The 23,163-nt window shown below is 37.3% G+C and overlaps 1 protein-coding gene across 1 annotated transcript in view; it reads right to left on the minus strand.

Moving 5' to 3' along the window:
- The window catches only part of EFHC2 (EF-hand domain containing 2), a 280,790-nt gene that overhangs the window by 96,210 nt on the left and 161,417 nt on the right, over positions 1-23,163 (minus strand). Inside the window, 3 exon segments of the mRNA XM_036747276.1 lie at positions 13,008-13,141; positions 16,503-16,699; positions 21,204-21,346. Coding sequence (XP_036603171.1) covers positions 13,008-13,141; positions 16,503-16,699; positions 21,204-21,346 — 474 coding nt within the window.

Raw genomic sequence — 23,163 nt, forward strand, 5'->3', positions numbered from 1 at the left:
TATTCATTCTCCATGATCAACCTGTGTAAAAATAATTAAAATGATAAAAGTGCTACAATTATTTTACTGATCTAATGGCATACCAGCCAAAGTACCAAAGGGTTTCAAATCAAGTCAACAAGCATTTATCAAGCATTTACTAATACACTGTATTAAGTGCAGGGTATACAAAGGAGGGCAAAAACCAGTCCACACTTTCAAGTAGCTCACATTTTAATAGGGATAGCACTATATATAAAAGAAGTATATACAAACAAAATATATACAGAACAAACTGGAATTAATGACAAAATAAAGACACTTGAATTAGGGGGGATTAGGAAAGGTTTCTTGCAAAGATGGGATTTTATCTGAGACTGCAAGAAAGCCAAGGATGACAGGAGGCACAGAGGAAGATAGAGAGCATTCTAGGCATGGTGGAAAGCCAGTGAAAATGCAGAATCAGGAGATGGAGGGTCTTGTGGGAAGAACAGCAAGGAGGTCAGTGTCACTAGATCAAAGAGTTAGTGGAGGAGGAATAAAGTATAAGAAGACCGAAAAGGGGTGGGGTTGAGGGGGGGAGTTGTGAAAGGCTTTCAAAGCAAAACATAATATTTCACATTTGATCCTAGACGTAAAAGGAAGTGACTGGAGTTACCAAGTAGAAGGGTGATATGGTTAGACCTGTACTTTAGGAAGACCATATTAGCAAATGAATAGAGAATAAACTGGAGTGGGGAGAGACTTGAGGCAGGCAGACCAACAAGAAAGCTACTAGGTATGAATAATCTAGGTATGAAAGGATAAGGGTCTGAACCAGGGTGGTAGCAATGTCAGAGGAGAGAAAAGGGCCTATTAAAAGAGATGTTGCGAAGCTAGAATTGATTGGACTTGCAACAGATTGGATATGGGAAATGAGAGAGTGAGGAGTCAAGGATAACACTCAGTTATGAGTGTAGGTGACTAGGAGGATGGTGGTTGCCTTGATAGTAATTGAAATAAGGATTGTTTTGCTGGAGTGGGGGGGGTGGAATTAGTTCAGTTTTGGACTTGTTGAGTTTAAGATTTAATTTAGTTTAAGTTTATGATTTTAGATTAAGACATCCACAAGGATTACATGAATATTTAGAAGAAATGAAGTCAGGTCTTAAAAATTAAAGATTGAAAATTAAATAAATAAAAATTAAAAAATTTTAATGAAATAAAATTAAAATTTAAAGCTCAGGAAGAAAGAATTGGAAGGATAATCAATAGCTTAGAAGAAATGGTGTTAAAACTTATGCAAGTAACAGGACTCCCTGAAAACTAGGATAGACCAAATAGAAATCAATAACCCCATGAGAAAATTAGAAATATTAGAACAGATACAAAAAGCTGAAAAAAAGAAGGCAATGTAAGATATCTGCTATCAAAAACAACTGCCTTGGAAAACAGGTCAAGGAGAGATGATTTAAGAACCATGGGACTCCCTGAAAACCACACACATACACAATAAAAAAAACCTAGATACTATATTTCAAGAAATAAAAAACTAAAATTGCCCCGATGTATTAGACCCAGAAGGCAAAGAGAATATAAGAGTTGGTCAATCACTTCCTGAAAGAAACTCCAAAAGAAAAACTTCTAGGAATATCATAGGCAAAATCAAATTTCCCATGTTAAAGAAAAAAATCCTGCAAGCATCTAGAAATTCAAATACCAAGGGATCACGATCAGGATACCACAAGATCTGATAGCTGCTACTAAAAATGAAAAATCTTAGAATTCAATAGCCCAAAACACAAAAGATATAATAGGTTTACAGCCAAGAATAATTTATAACTGCAAATCTGACTATAATATTTAGGAGGAAGGAGAAAAGCTTTTTAAAGGAATAGAGGGCTTTCGAGCAGTTTTGCTGAAAAGACCATAGTTGAGTAGAAACTTCAAAATCCAAACAGAGGAGTTCAGAGAAACCTAGATATGTAAATTAATTTGAGTGACTGGGGAAAAAAGTCCTATGATGTAGTGCTAACATCCTAATAAAAGGAGAAGAAACAAATGCCCTTTCAGAACGTTAATATGTTAAAAAAGATATCGAGAAAGTTAAATAATAAAAGCGAAGACCATGGGAGGGAGGGATTGGTGTTGCTCTGAGGGTCTGAAGAAAAATGGTAAAAGGAATCACACTAGCACAGAAAGGAGGAAGAAGGGGTTGGAACTTGCTACTTTTCATAAAGGGAATATTTGAGAATTATACAAGCATGGAGGTTGGGAAGTGTGTGGAGAGTGGGCATCAGTTCAACTTTTATCTGAAATGGACAGAGGAGGTTTCAACACACACATGTTTACACATCAAAAAGCTTGCTTTAGAAATACACCAAATTCAGCAAGGAAAAGAGCATGGATAGGAAGAGAAAGGGTGTTAAGAGGGAGGATATTACTGAGAATGTAATAATCACAACCAAAACCAACTTTCTGATCCTGAAGAAGGGTGGGGAGGGAGGGCAGTAAAAGGAAGAAAAAAAGAAAAAAAAACCTGGAATGTAAGAGAGTGTCCTAGATTACCTCCTAGAAAAACTGGAGAATAGCTGAAGAAATGTGCTATATGAATATAATGAAATTTTATTACACCTAAGAAATGACAAGAGAGACAGTTTCAGGGAACCTTGGGTAGTACAAAATGACACAGAGTGAAACAAACAAAACAAAGAAAACAGTTAATACAAGGGTGATAATATTGTAAAGAAAAACCACTTTGAAATACTGAACAGCTCTATCAGTGCAATGTGCAATGACCAATCATGTCTTCAGGAAGTCTGATGATGAAGCATGCTACTCACCTCCTTACAAAGCAGTGATGGACATACAATTCAGAAAGTGCCATACATATTTTGTACATGACTAGTAATTGAAAGTGAGTCTGGGCCTTATTTTCCCTTTGCATCTCCCAAAGTATCTTAGCATAGTCCTTGCGTAATGACACGGATCTGCTGGGCCCAGGAGCACTGGGGTATTTGCCCTCCCTGCCTAATTGCTCTCGCTCAGGAGCACACCAAGGGCTACAAAAAACTGTCACTGGGCCAACATGGGGCCAAAGCGCTCAGGCTTTGTCTCTCCTGTAAGTGCCCCTCTGATGTGGATTGTGCAGATTCAAGGATCATATTTAGTCAGAAAAAAGGAGGAGTGGAAATTACTCCAGAGATCCCTGGAACATATTAGCAATCCAACTAGATATCTGAATTCTTCCTTCACTAGGACAAATGACTTAATTTAAAAAAAAAAGAAAGAAAACAAACTCAGACAAGTACCAAAGAGATATAGAAATTTAGGCATTTGGGCCTGATTACTTGGGCAAACCTCATCATTTGGATCTGCAGTCCACAAAGATCTGACTTCACTCATGTCACAATAAGGCAAGCAGTCTAAGTCTCCTTAAAAGAAAAAAGCATGAATGACAGTAATAATATGTAACAGTTATATAGCACTTAAATGTGCCAGGCACTGTGCTAAGTCCTTTACAAGTATCTCTTGATCCTCACAACAACCCTGGCAAGTAGATGCTTAATAGCATTGATAATAGCATGATCCCCATTTTACAGACAAGGAAAGTGAGACAAAAAGTGGTTATTACATAGCTAGTAAGGGTCTGAGGGCTAATTTGAACTCAGTTCTTCCTGATTGCAGGTCCAGTATTCTATCTACTATACAACCTAGCTACCCAATGAACATGGATGAGCTCCCATAGTGAGCAGTATTCTAGGGGTACAAAATCCGTACTGCTCATAACAGCTTCCATCCTCATAATAGGCACATAATACATAGGTATCAATACTTAAGCAATTGATCATCTAAAAACTATCTCAAAGAAATTGTTCTAATTTGTAAAACTAGTCTGTGGGCCATAACAAGTCAAAGAATCAACCATCCAAATGATACAAAATTTAAAATGTCTATTTTTTTGCCAGTGGATTCCTGCTAGTTCATTCAACAAAGAGTCCCAGTTGGAGACTCTGTCTAATAAGTTGCTGCAAGAGGGGACCCAAATATATCCCAGATAACCCCCCAGAGTATAGCTCCCTTCAGGATCCTTCCTCAACTATTATTCATACTTGCAGGCTACCTTGGGTTCTAGAGATAACCTTGTGGGTATTCCTAATGCCACAGCTCATGAAACCCCACTGATGTGCTTTCCATTAATAATTAGCTGATAAAGGCAATTAGCTCTTAATAAAGTCATGCTATACTCAGATGGTATATCAATAAGAGTAATTATTCCCCATAATTCCATAAAAATACACACATCCAGGAAAAGTGGGCTCAATCCAATGATATCATGGGGCCAGAGTAGTAAAGTACATGTGAAGCATAAACATGTGGACCATAAATACATGACAACTAATTCCTGGTTAGGGGCAGCTAGGTGGCACAGTGGGTAGAGTGCTGGGCTAAAGTCAGCAAGACTCATCTTTCTGAGCTCAAATAGGGCCTCAGATGCTCACTAGCTGTGTGACCCTCGGCAAGTTACTTAACCCTGTTTGCCTCAGCTTCCTCTATAAAATGAGCTGCAAAAGGAAATGGTAAATTACTCTGATATCTTTGCCAAGAAAATCCTAAATGGGGTCACAAAGATCCAGATACATGAAAAACACATGAACAACAAAATTTCCGGTACTGGATGTCTTTTCTCTCTTCACGGAGTCCTCATGTACTCTTCGGCACCATATTTCTGTTGGGTAGTTTGCTCAGCTGCTTTACCAGGGATGTGCTCCCTCCTATAGTCCAACTATCTTCTCTCTTCCAGGGATAATACTCCTTGAAGGTTGCTCCTTTATGTGATCAGTCTGTGATCAGTATTCTTATATCACTGTAGTGTGTGCCTTTTCTCCCTGATGAATGCAATGTCTCCAGTCCGTTTGGAGAAAAGACACCTTCACTCTGGAGCAGGGAATGTCAGCTTCTCAATCTCTCCCACTTTTGTAATCTGAAATTTAACCTGGGCTTTACTGTTTAAAGCCCTCAAAGGTATAGATAATTTGTTTGCACAATCAAGTTGTTCCATTTTTAACCAAACCAGAAAGGTGCTGGAACGTCATAAAGGGATCACAATATGTTACAACTTGTTAACGCACTAAAATTTTACCATGTGTGATTATATTAACTGTACTGAATGGGGAATTTCATTTACAAAATAATCACATAATAAACACCCATGTTGAACTTAATTTCAAAAATATTACAAGTATGACATATACATATATACATACATATATGTACACATACATACATATAATGCAAAGAAACAACAAATTCTTATTGTTACAAAGAAGTTGAAAATTCTAAATAAGTCATACATGATCTGTTTCTTTCAAGTGTTAACTAGCTGTGTGACCTTGGATCAGGTACTTTATAACCCCCTCTGAATCTCTTTTCCTTGTGTATCAACTGGAATAAATCCACATTTCCCAATTAGTCCACAATTTTTTTGCTACCAAAGCTCCCTAGTTCTTAAAATATTCCTTTTTCTAAAAAGGATTTCCTCTTCCTGCATCCCGCTTCTCTTGTCCCTGACTCTCTCTCCTTCTCCCTGGTTTCAGTGTGAACTCAGCTTCCTGAGTTGGCAATTGAGGACAGAATGGTCTGCAGTAGAGAATTTTGATATTTCCTTGCTAGGCAGCACAATTTGAGATGAGAAACATCTCTAAGCAGCCCTCTAGATCTAATAGTCTAGACTTTTTGAACCTACATTTTGGAGACACATCGATGCTTATATAAAACAGCAGGTACATTTTCCAATATCTTAAACTTCTAATAGGTATCTGGGTTACCAGTCATCATTGCCATGGGCAATTTAAGAAACGATAACGGAGCACACTCACTTCTTCATTTTTATAAGCTTATTTTCTGATGTCTAAGCCCTGTCTTTACTCCATCAGGCTTGGCTTCCTCCCATATAGTTTTCAAAAGTCAAAACCCTCAGTATGAATTGAAAGCCTTCTTTGTCTTCTAGGTTTAGTTTAATTTACATACTCCTGAAGTCCTTCATTCACATTATCCCTAGGATAAGAAATCTTTTTGCCGACCTTAAATTTAAATTTTCCCTTTTCTACTGTAGCCCATTTTATCTCTCCCTCCTCCGTCCCCACCCCGGGGTATATATAGTTGGGAATAAAAGTTCTGCCAGCCAGAATGGAATTTTTTGGTTTATTATGACCTACAGACTAAAGAGGGACTCAGTCTCAAGAGAGAAAGCATTATACCCTCACTTGAAGCACAGGGCATCATGAAAGCAGTGAGTCAGGAGAAGGTTTTTCTGTGGCACAAGAAAGGCAGTATGAAGATGCTGGGATGCAAGGTTGCTTGGCCACTGTTGCTGCTGCTGCCATGGCAGCCACACATATGGACACAGAAGGGACAGAAGAGGCTGAATGGAAGATTAAATTGGTGCACTAAGAAGGACCAGCAAGGAGATGGACGCTGGAGAAATGGAGTAAAATGGAGTGGCTTGCTATGGCTAGGGTAGAGAGTGACTACGGTCACTACAGTTTTCATTCAATGAAGCCAGAGGGGACAGACTAGGCTTAGCTAGGGAGATGCATGTTTCAGGTGGAGAACTGTCCACTGTCCAAGACTCCATTGACCCCCTTTTCTATTCTGTGTGAGAGGTAGATGTTTAATCCAAAGTTTATTCTGTCCTTTTTTTCTAATTTCTGATTTAATTCATACTTTAATACATAAATATTCTTTACAAAATACAATCAATCACAACTGCTTTTGAATTGTGCATTTCATTAGTTTTGAATAAGAAGTTACAAAAGCGAGAAACATTGACTGTCTTAGTTGTCAGTACATCTGGGTACTAAATGGAGGCTTAGAATTGATGTGAGAAAGAATGACATTGATTTATTAATTTTAATAAACATTCCAAAGTGGATAAAGCTTAGACCACAGCTTTTTCCCTTAGGTGAAAGTGAGTCATTTGCTTTCGCTGTCTGGTAGGAGGATAGGCTGTCAGGTCATATTGCCTTCTCCATTTTTAGCCCCATCTCGCCATATCTGCCTGGAGAATTCTCTGTGGGGGAGGGGTTTATGTCAGATACTAGAGTTAGGCGCAGTGGGAACAGTAGACCAAATAATTCCCACATTTCAAAGTGGAGGACCAAGGAGACAATGAATATACCTCCTTTTTCTTTTCATTTTCACCTTCCAATAAGCAAACATGCAAACTTTGGGAACATGGGTGACTTTGCCAAGTGATTTTTTTTTAACTTTTCTGCTTTGGGAGTTTAGACACTATTTTAATTCCTTTTTCCTTCTTCTCTTCCTTCTTGTTTTAAAGCAGAATTTCCTGTATTGCTGTATGCATTAAAGATAAATACAAACATATAAATTTTGTTTTAGTTTCTTGAATTTTCATTTTTAGGGTTTTATGTTATTTCATTACTTTTCTTATTTTGCAGTTGAACATGGTTCAACATCTGGCCACGTTGGGGGAAAATATTGTTTTTCTGTGTCGGGCTATTAAAATTCTGATACATCCAAGTTGTTATCTTTTAACATTTGCTTTTATTTCCTTAATGTTATTTTATTTTTCTTCCCTTTCCCTTAGCTGGATTTTTTTATTTTTTTATTTTTATTTTTCAGTTTTATTCTTCTTAACATTTTTTTCTACTCTGTATTTATCTTATATTTCTGACATATATCTTGTCTTCCTAAATAGAATGCAAGCTTCTTGAGAGAAGGGATTGTTTTTTTCTTTTTTTTTCTTCTTTTTTGCACTTTAGCTGAGTATCTGGTAGAAAGTAAGTGCTTCATAAATGCTTGCTGTATATAGTTAGAAAAAATAATAACAAAATTCATCTGGAAGAACAAAAGGTCCTGAATATCAAGAGAATTAATGAAAAAAAAATACAAGGGAAGGTGGCCTAGCCATACCAGATCTTAAATTGTATTATAAAGCAGCAATTATCAAAACCACTTGGTACTGGCTAAGAAACAGAGTGGTGGATTAGTGGATAGGTTAGGTACACAAGACAGTCATCAGTGACTGTAGCAATCTATTCTTTGATAAGCCCAAAGAGTTCAGCTTTGGGGATAAGAACTCACTATTTGACAAAAACTGCTGGGAAAACTGGAAACTAGTATAGCAGAAACTAGGCAGAGACCAACATCTCACACTGTATACCAAAATAAAATCAAAATGGGTACACTATTTATTTTTTTATAAATTTATTTTTTATTTTTAGTTTACAACATTCAGTTCCACAAGTTTTTGAGTTACAAATTTTCTCCCCTTTCTTCTCCTCCTCCCCTTTCCCCCAAGATGGCATATAAGCTGATATAGGATCTACATATACCTTCTCATTAAACTTATTTACACAATGGTCAAGTTGTAAAAAAGAATTATACCAATGGAATGAATCTTGAGAAAGAAGAAACAAAATGGAAAAAAGAGAGAAAAAAAGAGAAAGTGAATAGTTTGCCTCATTCTGCATTCCGACTCTAAAATTCTTTCTCTGGATGTGGATAGCTTTTTCCATCATGAGTCTTTTGGAACTGTCTTTGAACCTTGTTTTGCTGAGAAGAGCCAAGTCTATCAAAGTTAGTCCTCCCAGATACCATGTGTCTATAACCGTGTATAATGTTCTCCTGGTTCTGCTCCCCTCACTCAGCATCAGATCATGTCAGTCTTTCCAGGTTATTATGAAGTCCATCTGCTCCTCATTTCTTATAGCACAATAGTATTCCATTATATTCATATACCACAACTTCTTTAGCAATTCCCCAATTGATGGGTATCCCCTTGATTTCCAATTAGGGTACACAATTTAGATATAAAGGCTGATACTGTAAGCAAACTGGGAGAACAAGGAATAATTTACCTGTCAGATTTATGGAGAACAGAAGAATTTATGACCCAACAAGAGATAGAGAACAACATGAAATGCAAAATGGATAATTTTGATTACATTAAATTGAAAAGTTTTTGCACAAAGTCAATGCAACCAAAATTAGGAAGGAAGCAGAAAACTGGGAAAGAATTTTTACAAGCAATGTTTCTGATAAAGGCCTCATTTCTAAAATATATAGAGAACTGAGTCAAATTTATAAGAATACAGAATAAGAAGTCATTCCCCAATTGATAAATGGTCAAAGGATATAAACAGGCAGTTTTCAGAAGAAGAAATTAAAGCTATCTATAGTCATATGAAAAAATGCTCTAAACCACTATTGATTAGAAAAATGCAAATCAAAACAACTTCGAGGTACCACATCATACCTATCAGAGTGGCTAACATGACAAAAAAAGAAAATGATAGATGTTGGAGAAGATGTGGGAAAGTTGGAACACTAATGCATTGTTGGTGGAGTTGTGATGTGATTCAACCATTCTGGAAAGCAATTTGGAACTATTCCCAAAGGGCTATAAAAATGTGCATAGCCTTTGACCCAGCAATATCACTTCTAGGGCTGTATCCCAAAGAGATCATACAAATGGCAAAAGGACCCACATGTACATAAATATTTATAGCAGTTCTTTTTGTGGTGGCAAAGAATTGGAAATTGAGGGGATGCCCATCAACTGGGGAATGGCTGAACAAGTTGTGGTATATGAATGTAATGGAATACTATTGTGCTATAAGAAATGATGAGCAGGTAGACGTCAGAAAAACCTGGAAAGACTTATATGAACTGATGCTGAGGGAAGTGAGCAGAACCAGAACACTGTATACAGTAATAACCACATTGTGTGATGACTAACTTTGATCTGTTCTTAGAAATGCAAGGATTTAAGACAACTCTAAAAGACTCATGATGGAAAATGCTATCCACATCCAGAAAAAGAACTATGGAGTCTGAATGCAAATTGAAGCATATTATTTGCTCTCTCTCTTTTTTTTCTTTCTTCTTTCTCGTGGTTTCTCCCACTGGTTCTAATTCTTCTTTACATATTGCACGTTGTCTTGAGGTGGGGGTGGGGAGAGATGGTGAGAAAATTTGGAACTTATAATCTCATGGAAGTGAATCTTGAAAACAAAAATAAATTTTAAAAAATGCTTTCTGTTTGCCTGATTGATTTGACAGTATTAATGTGAATATTAACTTATTTAATTGTATATCAAAGTGCTAGGGGATGATGTCGCTCTTATTTGCCACTGTTTTACACATCTGTAACACCCATTACACATGTAATTGGGTTTTGAGAACTGACCAGCATTCTGGGGTTTTGTAAAGACTAGCCTTGTATTGTTCACAATCTTTGAGCTAGGTGGTGGAAAAGACATAAAGTCTATGAATTGTTGTTCTTTGTCCTTTGTTCTTGAAGAGTACCATGACATCAAAGAGGTGATGCCTTTACTTGCAAGTGAATTTGATTTATGTAAGGGAGGGTTGTGCAAAGTCATCAACCTCACTTTCTCCACCAGAGCCATCTGCGTCCAGTGGCCAGATATAGATCAGGATGACTGGACACAGCTCGAGATGCAGTGGGAGACTGACCTTTTTAAGCTAAAGTCTTTAACAGGTCCCAGTTCCGCACTATTTAAGATTGATCATTTAGTGTAATTTTCCTTTAGTGACTGGACAAATATTGATATAGTGGATCAATATTATAAAAATATGAGTGTGGCATTTGGAAAGTAGATGGATTTTGACATCCATAGGCGATTTCTGATATTTGGACTAAATGTTTGGTATGGACCTAAGAATAGTATAAGAATCATGAATGACATAGTAAGAGTTGGGAGACTCTTCAATGACAGTCAATAAAGGCAGTAGTCAATAAAGGTATCTCTAGCACTTAGCACAGTGCCTGGCCCATATAACAAGTTCTTAAGAAATAGTCATTGACGGAGTATCATTGACTTTCATTTCTCAAAGTTCAAGCCTTGAAGTGAGTGATAAATCCTATGTGTATGGAATGAAGTTTTAAGGGTAGGTTAACAATATACTAATATATTTTTATCATTGTCAAATTAGATCCTGCTTTGCTAAGATGGGTAACTACACTAGCCAAGTATGAATTCAGTATTCACTTCCCTCCAAAGAAACTGTGTATGTAGTAGTCTTTTCCCAAAGGATGTGACATTGAACTTGTGATAATACCTAAAGAAGGAGCAAAGCCATTGTGTAACATCCAGGGAGGTGGATTATAAGCAAATGACAGTAACAGTTGAATGTTTGGGATTTCCACAAGATGGCATGGTCTTTTGATTTTACTTTTGTTTTCTGTTATTCATAAGTATTTCTTTTCCCCTTCCTTTCTAGTCTTCTTTCAAGATCATCAAGACATAACAGAACCACTCCTGGGCATCTATCTAGACTCCCTCTGTGACTTGATGATAGGATTTAGATGATTGAAACACATTTTCCATGTCTCTATATTAAAATGTCAGTAGTTTCTCCTTGCTTGGTCTCTTGTGAATTTTGGTGCTTACCTTTTTATGTTTCTCTTAACATCTGTGTTTGACTTTCAAAGTTTCTCCACAGCCCACTAGGAATACTTGGAAATCCTCTACTTCATTAAAAAGTCCATTTTCCCCTTCCCTCCTTTAGGATTGTCTAAATCCTTGGCCTTCTGGAATCATGTGTGATCCTGACTATGGATCTTCAGTTCATTTGAATTCTTTCTTTATGCTACTTGCCATACTTTTCTTTGACCTGGAAACTTTGTATTTTAGCTATGTTGTACCTGGGAATGTTCATTTTGAAGTTTTTTTTTTCAGAAGAATGATGGATTCTTTCTATTTCCACTTTGTTGTTTTCTGGTTTTGTTTTGGTTATAGTTCTCAGCCTCCCAGAGGCTACTGGACCCCTCAAAGAATATAGACAGGTCTAAGTTTCATGGACAAGACATTGGCTGCTTGAGGGATTCCTTACTCCTCAACTACCATTGGAAGAATTGACCAAAGAAAGGCAAGAAACTCTTGAGGGGAACTAGTAAAGAGAGCTACATTTCAGTTTTGAGTAAATGCGTGAGGTGATGTTTAGGGGAGGTGTATTTGAAGGCTACGTAAGTTGAAGCAGACTAAAGAGATCTGGACCGTTTTCCTTTAAGACTTCTTGAAATATGATATGTAGACTAGTTTTCTGGTCATGACTTTCAGATAGTACAATCATTCTTAATTCTTTTCTTTTTGATTTTTTTAAAAGCTGGTCAGTTGTTTCTACTATGAGATACCCTATAATTTCTTCTACATTTTCAGTCTTTGGACTTTGTTTTAATATTTGTTATTGTCTCATTTAGTCATTGGCTTCTATGGGGTCCATTTGAATTTTCAGGGAGTTTATTTCTTGGGTAAGATTTTTGTATATCTGTTGGAAATTCCTTTTCCAATTCTTTCTTCCCTAGTTCTCATTTCTTTTCAATATTTTCTCCAACACTCTTATTTAATTTATAAACACATTTAGCAACTCTTACCTCATCTCTTTCAGGAACTCTAAATGAATATGTGTTGCTGTTGTTGTTAAGATGTGTCCAACTCTTCATGACTCCATGGACCATAGCGTGCCAGGCCTTTCTATCCTCTACCACCTCCAGAAGTCTGTCTGAGCTCATGTTCGTTGCTTTCATGACTCTTATCTATCCATCTCACCCTCTGCTGTCCCTTTTCCTTATTTCAAAGTCTTTTGCTGCAGCTTTCCATTTGTACATACAATTTTCCCTTTCTCACTTTGGTGACCCCAAGTATTTTTCTGCTGTTTCAATGTCATGACTTAGAAGAAACTGTTGCCAACTTACTGTTTTCCTGTGTCTCTATCTGAACTCCTTTTCACATTCAATTCAACCAACCTACAACGTACAAAGTACATTGCTAGGCGTTAGGAACACAAATATGAAAAATGGCAGCTCCTGCCCCGTAGTCCAGTAGCTAATAATTATATCTACCATATATAGTATTATATATCCTGTACAAAAATAGATCACATATTATAATAAGAAAAGAAAAAAAGTCACCATAAAATATACAGACTCCCGGGAAGTCTATTGTTAATATCTACTGAGAAATCTTTAAGGAAAAGCAAAAGATGGCCTCCCACACTCTTACCTGAATTTTTCATAATCTAGCACGTTTGTGTGATTAGGATCAGTCGATGCGAAGACCAGCTTGATCTCTCTAGAACTAGGGCTTCCAATAGCTTTCAGTTTTTTCAAGATAAGTTCAATGTTGCTCATAGGAAACTAAAAAAGAAAAGAGATATACATATGTATACACACACACACATATGTATTTAAATGTAAAGAAAGAAACATAGCTAAAGACTTAGTGGGGCCAATCCTGCTGATGTTAAGCAAGTAAAATTCCTATTTTTTGTGTAACTTTAGGTCTTCCAGATTATTAAAACAAACAGATAAATCACAGTGGTTTAAATTTTCTAAAGTTATTAATAAACCTGCAAAAAAATTTCTTGGGGCAGCTAGGTGACGCAGTGAGTAGGGCACCGGCCCTGGAGTCAGGAGGACCTGAGTTCAAATCTGGCCTCAGACACTTCACACACTTTTTAGCTGTGTGACCTTGGGCAAGTCACTTAACCCCAACTGCTCTGCCAAAAAAAAAATCATTTCTCTATTCAGTTCTTTAAGATCATAATGTTTCTTGCTAGATATTGAAGAAAAACTAACAGCAAATTTTTTTTTCCCTTAAAATAAAATAATTTTCTTTTATTAAACACAGAACTTGAAAAAATAAGAGGGAAAGTAGAGCATTTTGTCATGTTAACACCAATATAGGGGTGAGGATATTTTAAACTAAGGTGAAAAACTCACTACTTTAGTGTGCTTCAACTTACATGGCCTTCAAATACACCTACCCTAAACATCACCTTACATATTTACTCAAAACTGAAATGTAGCTCTCTTAACTGGTTCCCCTTGCAAATTTCTTGCCTTTCTTTGGTCAGTTCTTCCAACGGTAGCCTCATGTAACCCATATCTATCCATGAAACTTAAACCTGTCTGTATTCCTTGAGGGGTCCAGTAGCATCTCAGAGGCTCAGAACTATAACCAAAGCAAAGGGTTCCAGTCTAATCAAGGAAACCCTGGGAGGCTGAGGGCAGAGTTGGTTTGATTTTAGCTTTGCATAGCAACATAACTCCTTGCACATAGAAGGTGTTTAACAAATTCTTGTTAAATTGAATTGAAGGTTTCATCTTCCTCAATAATAAAATAGCTCCCTTTTATATAGTGCTCCAAGGTGTTAGCTCTATTTTGCAGATGGAGAAACTGAGGCTGAGAGAGGCTAGATCACATAGCTAATAAGTGTCTGAGGCAGAATTTGAACTCAGGGATTCCTGATTCCAAGTCCAGCATTCTTTTCACTGTGTCACCTGGCTGGCAAGTGAATGAATGCATCCTCACCTCCCCCCTCTATCTCCACTCCATTAGTTCAGCATAAAGTTCAACTTTATATATGATGGGCCTCTTTCTTTTCCCACACTGACATCAGAGGCCTTCTTTTTGCCAGGCATCTGAAATAAACAATTTGCCTTACAATAGAATTGGGCATGATAAACGTATGGCTTGTTACCTGGCTACTCAGCAGAGTAGGACAACTATTACAATTAACTATGTTAGAGAACCTGTGGTTAACTTAGACTCCATGCCTGAAAGAAACCAGATTGTGGTGAGTGAAGGAATTTTAATAAAACTTAAGAACAACCTTTCTTATCCCTCTTCCTCCATCATTCCCTCTATGCCTGCACAACATCCCAGTGTGTGTCTTGATTTATGTTAGTGTTTCTGTGTGTGATTCTTTGGAAGGATGATAAAAATTTGACAGGTAGATGAATAATTCTATTATATTTATCCATGTTCTTGAGCTATTTGCAAGACTGGTTAAGGAATCTAGAATAGTGGGCATAAAAATCTGCACAATATTAAACCAAATTTCTATCTTTCATGTAGTGAAATTTTGAAAAGCATGCAAAAACTTTTTATAACCTTTAATCATTTAAAAGTACTTCTTTGTTATTTATTTTCTATTACTGAGTACCCTTGCCATTTGGAAAGCTGACACCTCAATGACTTGAAAAGAAAGTAAAGGCCTATGAAGTTCAAACATCAGCTCCCAAAATCATAGTCCAAACCACACGTATATTTTAAAGTGTACAATCTGACATTTTTCTATAACTTGCAGTCTAATCATCTCTGACAAAAAGATTTAGCTTGTTGAGATTTATTTTATTTTTTTGATATTTATTTTAGAAATTTATCCCACTGGAACATTTTAAGGCCAGATGAGATAATACCGGCAGTATCTGCATCAAAATACTACCTGAATATGATTACATTCATGTAAAATTTTCATCAGGCAGTGGCTAGGTGGCATAGTAGATAGAGCGCTGGCCTGAGTTCGAATCTAGCCTTAGACTCTTACTAGCTGGGTGACCCTGGACAAGTTACTTAACCCTGTTTACTTTGGTTCCTCATCTGTAAAATGAGCTGGAGAAGGAAATGCAAACCACTCCAGTATCTTTGCCTAGAAAACCCCAAACAGAGTCACAAAGAGATGGACATGACTGAAACAACTGAATAGCAACAGCAAAAAAATTATCATCATTATTCTATCAAATAGAGGATAATATAATTTTATCTTAATATAAATTGGCAAATAGTTCCTAAATTTTTTGTGGATGTTTGCATGTTGAATTCTTCAAAGCAAAGATACTATATCATGGGTGGGGAACCTGTGGCCTCAAGGCCACATGTGGCCCTCTAGGTCCTCAAGTGCGGCCCTTTGACTGAATCCAAACTTCACAGAACAAATATCCTTAATAAAAGGATTTGCTCTGCAAAACTTGGACTCAGTTAAAAGGCTGAACCCGAGGACCTAGAAGGCCATATGTGGCCTCAAGGCCACAGGTTCCCCACCCCTGCACTCCATAAACTTCCAATTTTTTTATTACCATTACTTACTTACTTAGAAATTTTATAATACGCTAAGAGCAGTAGCATTCCTCTGCTTCCCCATAGCAAGCTTCCTCTAATTATTTCTAAACAGGTTGAGCTTATCTCTTCCTGGATTCTTATTTATGCCAATACCTCAGGTGACCCCTGCTGTAGGAGGCTGCAGTCATAACAACGGTCAGATTCCTGTAGGACTTCTGTTTGGTTAATATCTATTCCTTTATTATCAGTATAAGCAAATTAACTGGAACAGCACAAAATGTGCTGCCAAATTTGATTACTTTTCTATAGTTGTTGAATTTCTTTCTGAAACAGTGTCAGTGTCAGCACAAAAACCAGGAAGCTTGATTGAACTGTGTGGGTTTGTATCACTAATGTGACCTGAATTCATGATTCCAGGAGGCACCATCTCAGAGGCATAAACAGACCAGACAATGGACCGTTCTCTGCGGCAAGACCTATGGCTAAGTTGTGCAGCTTCGTTATACATGCCGGGTTACTACGTAAATGAGCAATATAAAACTGGTGGTCAAATGAAGAAGTGGGAGAAAAACAGGGATGCTGTGCATGGAGGGAGAAAGAATGGAGCTTGGTGAGAAGGCAAGACAAACAGTTGGGAGGGGAAGGCCTATTCACCTCATCCGCATGCTGTTCCATATAGGTGAAGGCATACTCATCACCGTTCAACAAAATGAAGATATAACCGTTGAAGCAAACACGGGCCCCGACAAACAGATCAGGAGCCTTGAAGTATTCAGAGGGCTCACTCTTAAAAAGTAACTGTCCGGGTTTCTTAATGCGACTTCTTTCCAGGAATTTCCCACCAAGTACCCCTAGAGAAAGGGAACAGATGGCAAATCATTAGTTCTTGATCTAAAACAAACAAACAAAAACAAACTTTTGTGCCTTGCTTTTTGTAAAAAGTTAACTCATATTTCCATAGTACCTTCCAAATGACAAAGAAACTGACTCAACACCTCTTTGAGGCAAGTAGTACAATTATATGGATAGAAAATAACAGAGACTCTTAGAAACATGGCAGGATTTGTTGTCATGTGGCTGGAATCCAGGCTTCCAAGTCTACGGTTCTCTCCATCAACACTATGTTTTTTCATATGCACAGGACATATAACTTAATATAGACTTCTATTTCACATCAATGTTCATCTCAACCAATAGGAAAGTAAGTTAAAAAGCACTGGAATGGTTGTACTCTCCTAAAATGAAGCACTATGGTCTCTCTTCTGCCTACTCTCTTCTTAATTCAAGCGATGGTCAATTCATTCAACTGTTTATTGGGTGCTTTCTTTTGGCTTGTTACAGGGCTTAGCGAAGAGTCTGATTCCTCCCTCAAGGAGCTTACAGTCTAGCCAAGAAGTTAAATACCATACACATGGATGTAACAACAGACATATGGCAAATGGTGAGAGAATGACGTGAGGCAGATTTATAAATAAGTGCTAATTAGATGCATATATAAAGATGGTGGTTGACTGCTGCACTCTTTTTCAGACCTGGTCACTCACCTTTGAGAATAACAACAGTATGTATCTCATAGGACTGTTGTAAAGATCAAATGAGATAATACGCATAAACACGTGTTGTTGTCCAGTCCTTTTTCAGTCATGTCCAACTCCTTCTGACCCCATTTGGGGTTTTCTAGGCAAAGATACTGAAGTGGCTTGTCATTTTCTTCTCCAGATCATTTCACAGATGAGGAACTGAGGCAAACATGGCTAAGTGACTTGCCCAGAGCCACATGGCTAGTAAGTGTCTCAGGCCATATTTGAACTCATGAAGATGAGTCTTCCAGACTCTAGGTCCAGCCTTCTAACCACTGCACTATCTAGCTGCTCCCTGGCACACAGTAGATGCTTAATAAATGTTCATTTCCTCCCTTTCTACTAGGTTCACAGAATCAAAGAATTTTAGAGTTGGAAAGTATTTTAGCTCTTGTAAAATGTAATCTCCTTGAGGACAAATACTGTTTTATTTTTGTCTTTATATCACCAGCACAAAGCATAATTCCTTAAACATAGCAGGCACTTAATAAATGCTTGATTTGAATGGAAAAATTTTAAACTTCCATCTGGAGCATCATGACAAACGGAAAAAGTAGGAAGAGAAATCACATATAAAATTACCAAAGAATAAATAAAACATTTGGGAATCTACCTTCCATGATATATATAAGAACTATGTAAAATAAAGCTACAAACAACTATTTAAAGAAATAAAAACAGAACTAAATAATTGGAAAAATATATTAATTGCTCATGGGCAGGACAAGTCAATATAATACAAATGACAATACTACCTAAATTAATTTGTTTATTCAATATCATTGTAATCAAAGTATCAAGGGATCGTTTTGTAGAACAAGAAGAAATAATAACAAAATTCATATAGAAGGAAAAAAAGGTCAAGAATTTCAAAAGAAATTATGGAATGAAATAGAAACAAAGAGGACCTACCAGTGCCAAACCTCAAGCTATACTACAAAGCAGCTATTATTAAAACAATTTGGTACTGGTCAAGAAACAGAGAGATCAGTAAGTGGAATAAATTAAGTAAACAATATAAAGAAACACAGGTATCGAATAGTATTCAATAAATACAGCTAATAGAATTAGGACTCACTATTTAACAAAAACTGCTGGGAATACTGAATAGCAACATGGAAGAAATTAGACCAACACCTCATACCTTATACAATAATAATCTCCAAATGTACATGTGACCAAGATACAAAAAAGTCATATCATAAACAAAATAAAGAAGCAAAAAGATTTATAGACATGAGGAAAGTTCATAATCAAAGGAGGAATAGGATCATAGAAGATAAAATGGATAATTTTAATTGCATAAAATTTAAAAAGTTTTGTAGAAATAAATCTCATAAAGCTAAAGTTAAAAGGGAAACAAGTAAGTGGAGGAAATGTTTATAGTAAGTTTCTCTCATAAAATTTCATTCCAAAGATGGATAAGAAATTTATTCTAATTTTTAAAAAGAACCATTCCCTTATTGATAAATGGTATATAGATTAAGAATAGACAGTTCTCAAGGGGAAAAAATGCCAGGTTATCTATAGCTATACCTCTCCCCCACCCCAAATGCTCCAAATCAATAATTATTAGAAAAATACAAATTAAAATAATTCTCATATTCCACTTCACACCCTCAAGAGTGGCGAAGATGACAAAAAAGGAAAACAACAAATGTTTCAGGAGATCTGGGAAAACAGACATAATGATGCACTGTTGATGAACCTGTGAAGATATACAACCATTCTGGGATGCAATATGGAATTATGCCCAAAACAATTACTAAACCGTATGTGGCTTCACCCAGCTACACCACTGTTAGGCATTTATCGAAAAGAAATCAAAGTAAGAAAAAAAGTCCTTAATGTACAAAATATCTATAGCAGATCTTTTTGTGGTGGCAAAAAAGACACAGAAAGATTTCTGTGAAGTGATGCAGAGTGAAGTCAACAGAACCAGAAAAAGCATTTGTACCATAAGAACAACCCTGTAAAAACAATTAACTTTGAAAGTTGTTAAGAACTATGATCGATATGATGACCATTCGTGTATTAACATGCTACTGAGCTCCTTGTTACTGGCTTGTGTGTTCACAGCTTTAACCATATGGCAGGTGAAAGGTCCAAGAGTGGACAAGTCATGGAGAATTATGTTTTATTTATGAGGATTATTCTTATGACCAGTGGTTGGTAGGAAGAAGTAGAATGGTATGGTAGATAAAGCGCCAGCCAGAGTCAGGAAGAACTGGGCTCAAGTTCTATTTTTGACCTAAATAACTGGAAAACTATATTGCTAATGGGTAGGACAAGCCAATATAATAGAAATTACAACACTATTTAAATTAATTAATTTATTACCAAGAAGCAATTCACTTAATCTCTCAGTGCCCCAGATAATCTCTAGAAACAATAGTTTAAAAGGAGCTGACAATCAGTAAAGGGAGTTTCCATTCTGAGAGAGTCATACAAGGGTCTAGATCCCTTTCTGTCTACCCTCTCCCAAATAAAGATTCATTTTTGTGACCGATAGTCTCAAGATTAACAATTTTGTTGTTAGTGAATTACACTAATTTGCCTAAAGATTTTGTCTTGGTATGTTCCACCTTCGCTGAGGAAACCAAACTGTCTAGGTTAGGGGGAAAGTTTCTGTTGCTAGCCTGCCCTCAGTTAGACTTCATTTTCTCTAGCTCAGAATGGTGCAAATATACATCTTTCTCAGTCAAGAAAGATGAAGAGTCCCCCTCCACCTTCTTTAACTAGCAAGTATTTATTAAGGACTTACTATGTGCCTGGGACTGTGCTAAGCCCTGGAGAAACAAAGAAAGGGATAACAGTTCTCATCCACAAGGAGCTTAGAATTTAATAGAGGAAATAATATGTATATAAATAGGTACATAAAACACCCACACAGAAAAGGCCCTAGCACCTTGGGGGACTTAAAAAGACTTCCGGCAGAAGGCACCATTTGAGCTGAGTCTTGAAGAAAGCCAGGGAGTCTGATAGTCAGAGCAGGGGAAGTGTGGTCTTCTAGGCAAGGGGAAAAGGTAAGAGATGGAGTACGGGGAGTGTGAGGAACAGCAAGTACGGCGGTGGGGCAGACCTCTATAGAGTGCAATGAAGGGAGTATGTGTAAAAAGCCTGGAAAGATAGGAAGGGGCTCCTTGCTTTAGGTACCAAAGAGGAGGGTTAATATCTGATGCAAGAGGCAATCTATCCAAGAAGAGACTTCTTAAGTTATTAGTCAGGGTATTTACCTAAATATAGAATTTCTCAAAATGTCTCAGAAGGTGAAGAAAAATATTTGCAAAGCATGCTGGAAAGAAACAAATGCTAAGAAGAAAAAAAAAAGAAAGAAATGTCAAGATCACATGCTGACATCTAGAGGATGTAAACCAGGCATATGGATCATCTTTACTATGTTTTAGAATGATGTATTATCAAATGTTACAAAAAGACTGTGCTGTAGAATAGTCAGAATACTGGATCTAATGTTAAATTCCTGGGTTTCAAGCTCTGCTAATTATTGCTCTACGTGGCAACACTTTGAACCTCTGTTTCTTCTTTCTTTCTTTCTTGCAGAGGCAATTGGGGTCAAGTGACTTACCTAGGGTCACACAATTACTAAGTGGCTGAGGCCAGATTTGAACTTGGGTCCTCCTGACTCCAGGGCCAGGGCTCTATTCACTGTGCCACCTAGCTGCCCTTCTGATTTTTTGCCCACAAAATGCATGGGCTGGACTAGATAGTTTTGGGGTCCCTTCTCGTTCTAAATCCATGACTCTGAGTCTCTTACCTGAGTTTCTCATTTGAGGCTCATACACTGAAACAGTGTCATCACTGAGATAGTATGAAATGATGAATCTCCGATCCCTGTCAACACAATCTTCTGTGTCAAGTTTTGCAAGAAACCGAAGTACGTGACTCACAAGGCCATAGCTAAATAGGAAGGGGAAAATGGGACAAAATGGTTTACAACATTTTGATTTTTTTTTCTTCTCTCAGATGTACTTAATCAGGGGTGGGGAACTGTGGCCTTGAGGTCACAAGCCGCAGGTTCCCTGACCCCTGAACTCTTTCCTTTATAAGATATGTAATTTTATCTGAACATGCTAAAAGATAATCCTGTAATTTTAAACTGCAAAATAAATTCTCCAAAGTAAATGAGAAGATACCAAAATGGGAAGGTTCTGGATTTTCCAGGAGACTTTACCCCCCTAACATACGTATCAATAAAATGTTGTCGTTGTTCAGTCATTTCAGTTGTGTCTGACTCATTGACCCCATCTGGGTTTTCTTGGCAAAGATGCTGGACTGGTTTGCCATTTCCTTCTCCAGCTCATGTTTTAGATGAATAAACTGAGGCAAGCAGGCTTAAGTGACTTGCCGGGGTCACACAGCTAACAAATGTCTGTACCAGATTTGAGCTCAGACCTTCCTGACTCCAGGCCCAGTGTTCTATCCATTGTGACCCCAATAAAATAATATCACCTAAATCGGAGAGGCAGCATGGAGCAGTGGAGAGAGTGGCAGGCTTAGAGTGAGGAAGACCTGTACTCAAACTCTGCTTCCAATAGTTACCAGCTGTGTCACCCTGGGCCAAGCTTTTATCTTTTAATCTTTCTCAATCTCAAGCAACTCGTAAGACTTAGCTATTGAGTCATTTGACGTTTTCATACCGGGCATTCCCTACGATGAAAAAATCATACATCTTTTACCATACAATCAAGGTGTGATAAATCTAGAACTGGAAAGGCGCTCTGGGGTCACCTAATCCAACACCCTCATTTTACAGACGAGGAAACTGAGGTCCAGTGACTTGACTAAGGTCACAAAGGTAGGATTTTGAGGTCAATTTGTTTGTCCTTAATTTTCAATTTTTTTTTCCACTAAAACATGACCTAGATTTTGCATTTGTGATGCATGAGTCAGCTTTGTGAATGGTTATTTCTCCTATTCTGGCCTCATCACAAATTGACAACCATGCTCATCCATACCCAGCTTCCAAGTAAGGAGACCACTCAATCAGCACTCACCACCCGTGGCACTTTGTGCCTCTCTTCAGACACGAGCTATATTCTGATGCTTCATAATTTGCACTTCCTATGCAGCACTTCCCACACAATTATACTTTAGATTTTAAGTTCTTTGAGGAGGAAAATCACCTAATTTTGTTTCACCTAATATAATGTAACACCTAATGCAATATTTTGCTCAACTGCTGTTTATAAAATTGCACAATCCAAAGAAATAGTTAATAAATAAGATCTATATATATTATAATTAAGCCTGCAAGTCAAGTTCTGCTACTCTTCAAAATTGGACCAAGAGTTAAAATCAAGCAAGGGTTCCAAAAAGTAACTGTCTAATCCCTAAGAAAAGTAATCTAGGGGTTTATCTGCAGAAGTATGTCTGCTGGCATCATCTAATGGGGTGTTGAAGAGAAGTGAACATTCAGCTCCGTTACCAATGACTCAAGCATGGGAGGTCTTTAATAATGAAAATCTAACTCTAACCACACTAAGATATATCTTTTAAGCAATGCATAGAGCAACCTGCCCAGCTCAGAGGAGGTTCAGCAAAATAATCCAGGTCACTGTGATCTCCTTTCTTGGAGCACATCTAGACAAATGCAAAAGTATTTGCAAGACTGGCCTACGTTAGATTTCATTCCTTCCTTCCTCAGAAGGGTGAGAAAACAGACATCTCCAAGTCACAGAAGAGAAAAGGGACTCCTCTGCTTTTGTGGATCATCC

Source organism: Trichosurus vulpecula, chromosome 2 (genome assembly GCF_011100635.1).
Source record: "Trichosurus vulpecula isolate mTriVul1 chromosome 2, mTriVul1.pri, whole genome shotgun sequence".
NCBI lineage: Eukaryota > Metazoa > Chordata > Mammalia > Diprotodontia > Phalangeridae > Trichosurus > Trichosurus vulpecula.